Source organism: Lipotes vexillifer, unplaced genomic scaffold (assembly GCF_000442215.2).
Source record: "Lipotes vexillifer unplaced genomic scaffold, Lipotes_vexillifer_v1.1 scaffold1010, whole genome shotgun sequence".
Lineage (NCBI taxonomy): Eukaryota > Metazoa > Chordata > Mammalia > Artiodactyla > Lipotidae > Lipotes > Lipotes vexillifer.
Genome location: NW_006794157.1, coordinates 558,666 through 562,901, shown reverse-complemented (window position 1 = coordinate 562,901; position 4,236 = coordinate 558,666). Strand labels below are relative to the sequence as shown.

Below are 4,236 nucleotides of genomic sequence, written 5' to 3'. Positions count from 1 at the left end.
CTATAGAGATAAACTTTATTAGTGTTTCCCTAGGCTGGGGGTAGAGGGGTCAGAAATGGGGGAATGACTGCTAATGGGTACAGTGTTGTTTTGGGGTGATAAAAATGTTCTGGAATTAGATGGTAGAGATGGTTGTAAAACCTTGTGAATATACTAAAAACCACCGAATTGTGCACTTTAAATGGAAGAATACTATGTTCTGTGAATTGTATCTCAATTTTTTAAAAAAGTTAATGAAAAGCTATTTTCTATGTGGTCCCACTTTCAAGAACAGTCAAGGGGGAGATGAGGGGCATGCTGCATTTGATCGTACCTTTGATCTCCAAGGGACCACTGGCCACAGTGAAGAGGAGCCCCAGACTCTGTGGGGTGCTCTCCATCCTCCCCTCCCCAAGCCTCACAGGAGCACCACTGTTAGCCTTGGCATCTGGAGGGCTACTCTCGCATGCCCCACATTCCCATCACTGCCAGAATCCCAGTACTTTCTCCAAGACCAATCCCCATGCAAGTCTCATATCCCATCTTGTCTTCATTTTCCTCACTGTACTTACCATGTTTTATTCCTCTCCCTCCAAAATTTGGTTTTGTTCATTGCTTTATCTCAGCTGCACAAGAACAGTGCCTGGATAACAGTAGTTACTCAATAGATTTCTGACGAACGAGTGAACTTGGAAAAAAAGTTTATACAGAAATTTGCACTGGGTGTTATTTAAAAAGATGAAGTTCCATGCTTCAGAATGTGTTTATCTCCCATAAAAAGACTTTCTCCTCTATTTAAATATGTACCTGAACTTTAAGAAATCTCGCACAAGTGGTATTTTATTGGAGACAATCAAATTTAACAAATCTTTATACATTTTAAGGAGAACATTCAGGCATCATAAACACAAAAATTTCAATACGCAAAACAAATTTACAACAAGAAAATAAACATAGAATCTTATTTTGGGACTATGTGGTTATTGTTGCACTACCTTTATAATTCTTTATCCAGAGTCTGAAAATGTAGGCAAGCCCTAAAAATGTAGCAGAAGCATTTCCGCACACTGGTATCCATAATCTAGTTTGTGCAGAAGTGTTTCCACTAGATTCATAGAGTACTCTTTGGAAGAAAATGGCGAAGACTGGTCACCTGGTTGCCTTTCGGACCTTCTGCAACTCTTCAATAGGCTTCCATTCTTGGTTGATTGTTATAAGCTTTAAAAAAAGAATTAAAATGTTTTGTTAGGATCTGTCCATCCTCAGGCCCCCTTCTGGGACTTGTACACAGCTCCCTTTGTAAAAAGCATCACCATAACATTTGTAGTCAACGAATCACCTCTTCCCATCTCTAAAACAGTAATATGGGCTGGTTCTATCCCTCTAAAGAGCCTTTGGGTTCCTGAGTGTTACAGGATCAGAGAGAAAGGTCATATCCATTTACCCTACTTTCACTTAAGAGGTTCTAGATTTTTAAATTTCCTATGGTTTTATGTGAACTATAAGCTCAAAAAGTGTGTCTGCTCCGTGTGAGTGGAGGTATGGTGCTCCCAGCACAGAGCTAGGCACGTAGTAGGCTCTTAAAATTTCCTCACTGTAATTACTCAACAAAGGTACAAATGATCCAAGTTATACAATAAGGGAAAAGGCACAGAGCTGTGGAAAAGATAACTAGTAAGCACAGGTAGCTCTACTCAATATTCTGTAATAACCTATTTGGGAAAAGAACCTGAAAAAGAATGGATATATGTATATGTATAACTGATTCACTTTGCTGTACCCCTGAAACTAACACAACATTGTAACTCAACTATACTCCAATATAGAATGAAAATTAAATTTAAAAAGGAGATGATGTGTCACAATAATGATAAAAGTTAATATTTGAGTGTTGACTATGGGCCAGGCACTGTGCTAAAGGGCTCTATCTTATCTTCTTTAATCCTCTAAACTCTGAGGAAGAGCCCATTTTATAGATTCTGAGAGCCTCAGAGAGGCCAAATTACCTAAAATCACCTGTGACTAATGGAGCAAAGATTTGAACTAAATCTCCATAACCCTATAGCACTCTCTTTGCACTACACATTAAATGGCACCCTAAAGGTTAAAAGGTATTACATCTATTTTGCTGACAAATGTGCTAAGGTTTCGGCTAAGTATAAATCACATTTTAATGCAGCAATACCTTTCTAGGTGCAGTAGGATCCACAGTTTCCCAAGGTTCTGGATTTCTTTTTCGATCAATGCTAAAAATAAAAGAAAGCTGATTAAACATTAAGGTAAGTGCATTTAAACTAAGTCTGATATTGGGTTTATAAATACGCTAGGGACAGACTCAGAGTGCATACTTAGGCATTGAGTTAATTGAAATTGATGGAACATTCCTTTAAAAAGCTCACAGTTTGGCTCAAACATCAAGGATCAGTTCCTCTGCAGAGTAGGAGGTCTGTATTCCCTTTACTGGCCTAGACTGGAGAACGTTCTCATAAGCTGAAGAGCAATTAGGGTGGAAGTGCCAGGCTAAGAGCAAGCAAATATGCTCTTACCCCAGTTTCTGGAAGAGGCAGAAGGGCTGGGCTTGAAACCAGTAGGTGATGAACTGCCAGAGCCTAGCATTACGGCTCTACGGAGCCCTGCACCTGGTCAATATCAGTTTCAGGTTGTTCTCTTCCTCATATTCCAGGATACATGGTATTTTACCTTATATCCAGGGCTAAGATTAGATTCATTGTAGACAACTGAATCTATAAACTCTACCACATTAGGAAAGACCTTTCTAATGAATTGACATTTTAAAATGTTATTAAAATGATTAAGATTGATGATGTATATCCCAAAAGACCTTCTAAGAACTTTAAATTTCAAAACTTAAGTTAAAAAAAAAACAACCAACAAGTTTTATTTTGCTGCAGGAGAAGAGGAGGAGGGCCAGTGGGTGAAAGGGTGTTTAGATACAAGGAACTTATATTAGTAAACTTATTTTATCACTAATCATCATTTGATAGTCTTCTGATACCTGGATGCTTTCTGGCCCTGACTCTAACCAAGTTCACAATTCGACATTCTTATCCTGGGGGGAAAACCAGGAAACTGATACCATGCATTTCATAAACTGAAGGTCAACCTAACACGGCTAAAAACGTTTTTATAAATGATGAATGCCTACTTACATCACATCGGTTTTTCGAAGGGAATACAGAGCAAAAGACAAAGCTCCAGTCGCTGCCACGGTCGTGAAAAGCGCCAAAGGAATAAGCTAACAGAAAACAAAATACTCCAACGTTTCAATGTGAAACACTTGAAATATAACAGAATAGCTCTGTATCATTGTATACTTTCTTCAACATCTTTAAAAGTTAATACTTTCAGTCAGATTTTCAGTTGCTTTAAGAATTTACTTTCTTCTTTCGGACTTCCCTGGTGGCGCAGTGGTTAAGAATCCGCCTGCCAATACAGGGTACACGGGTTCAAGCCCTGGTCCGGAAGATCCCACATGCCGCAGAGCAACTACGCCCCTGCGCCACAGCTACTAAAGCCCGCGCGCCTAGAGCCCATGCTCCGCAAGAAAAGCCACCGCAATGAGAAGCCCGTGCACCGCAACTAGAGAAAGCCCACCCGCAGTAACGAAGACCCAACGCAGCCATAAACAAATAAATAAAATCTTACTTCCTTCCTTTTCATCAGGAGTTGGAAAAAGCTCATGATGACTTCAGTGTAGAATGCCAAATCTAGAAGAAAAAAAAATCCAAAATATTGATCAAAACTCAGCTACTAGGACGAAGCCTGGTGGGCTCCAAACCGGCCAACGTATCCCAAAGCCAGCCTCGAGACGGCTCACCAGAGCCTCCGCCCGAGGGCAGCTCACCTGGGAGACCTGGCAGGGCGCCGCGAGCGGACGATGCTAACGCCCAGAACCGAACGCCGACCTCGACCTCCGCGCATTATATACCAACCCCACCCTCTCCGGAAGGCCGGCCGGTGCGTTCTGGTCACGCGGGACGCGCAGGGGGCGTGCGGGGCTTGTCTCGCTTTCCATGCCGGGCGCCCGGCAACCGGGCGCCCCCTGCGGGACGCCGGGCCTTCAAATTCCGCGCAGCCGGACGCTAGCGCTCCCTGCCGCCTGCTGCGGTTCTTACCCGCCGCTCGGAGCGAGCCCAGGCTGGGCGTTGGCGGGTCTGCAAGGGGGTGGAACCGAGAACTAGGGGCGCTTGGATGGCCAAGAACAGGTGAAAAACAGCCCGTCTAAAAGGAGGTCCG

At 42.7% G+C, this 4,236-nt stretch overlaps 1 protein-coding gene across 1 annotated transcript; it reads right to left on the bottom strand.

Moving 5' to 3' along the window:
* Positions 1-792: 792 nt before the first annotated feature.
* COXFA4L3 (cytochrome c oxidase associated subunit FA4L3) lies at positions 793-3,892 on the bottom strand. Its single transcript, XM_007467022.1, has 5 exons — positions 3,845-3,892; positions 3,646-3,707; positions 3,150-3,235; positions 2,165-2,225; positions 793-1,197 (listed from the first exon to the last, which is right to left on the bottom strand). The coding sequence occupies exons 2-5, from the start codon at positions 3,679-3,681 to the stop codon at positions 1,129-1,131; spliced, it is 252 nt and encodes an 83-aa protein (XP_007467084.1). The 5' UTR covers positions 3,682-3,707; positions 3,845-3,892; the 3' UTR covers positions 793-1,128.
* Positions 3,893-4,236: the final 344 nt, after the last annotated feature.

Bases quoted from the DNA above. Each gene is read 5' to 3' on its own strand.
- COXFA4L3 (XM_007467022.1), bottom strand. From the start codon at position 3,681: ATGAGCTTTTTCCAACTCCTGATGAAAAGGAAGGAA. The intron at 3,236-3,645 runs GTAAGATTTTAT...GTTTTCTGTTAG, and splicing joins TCCTGATGAAAAGGAAGGAA to CTTATTCCTTTGGCGCTTTT. The intron at 2,226-3,149 runs GTAAGTAGGCAT...TTTTATTTTTAG, and splicing joins CTTCGAAAAACCGATGTGAT to CATTGATCGAAAAAGAAATC.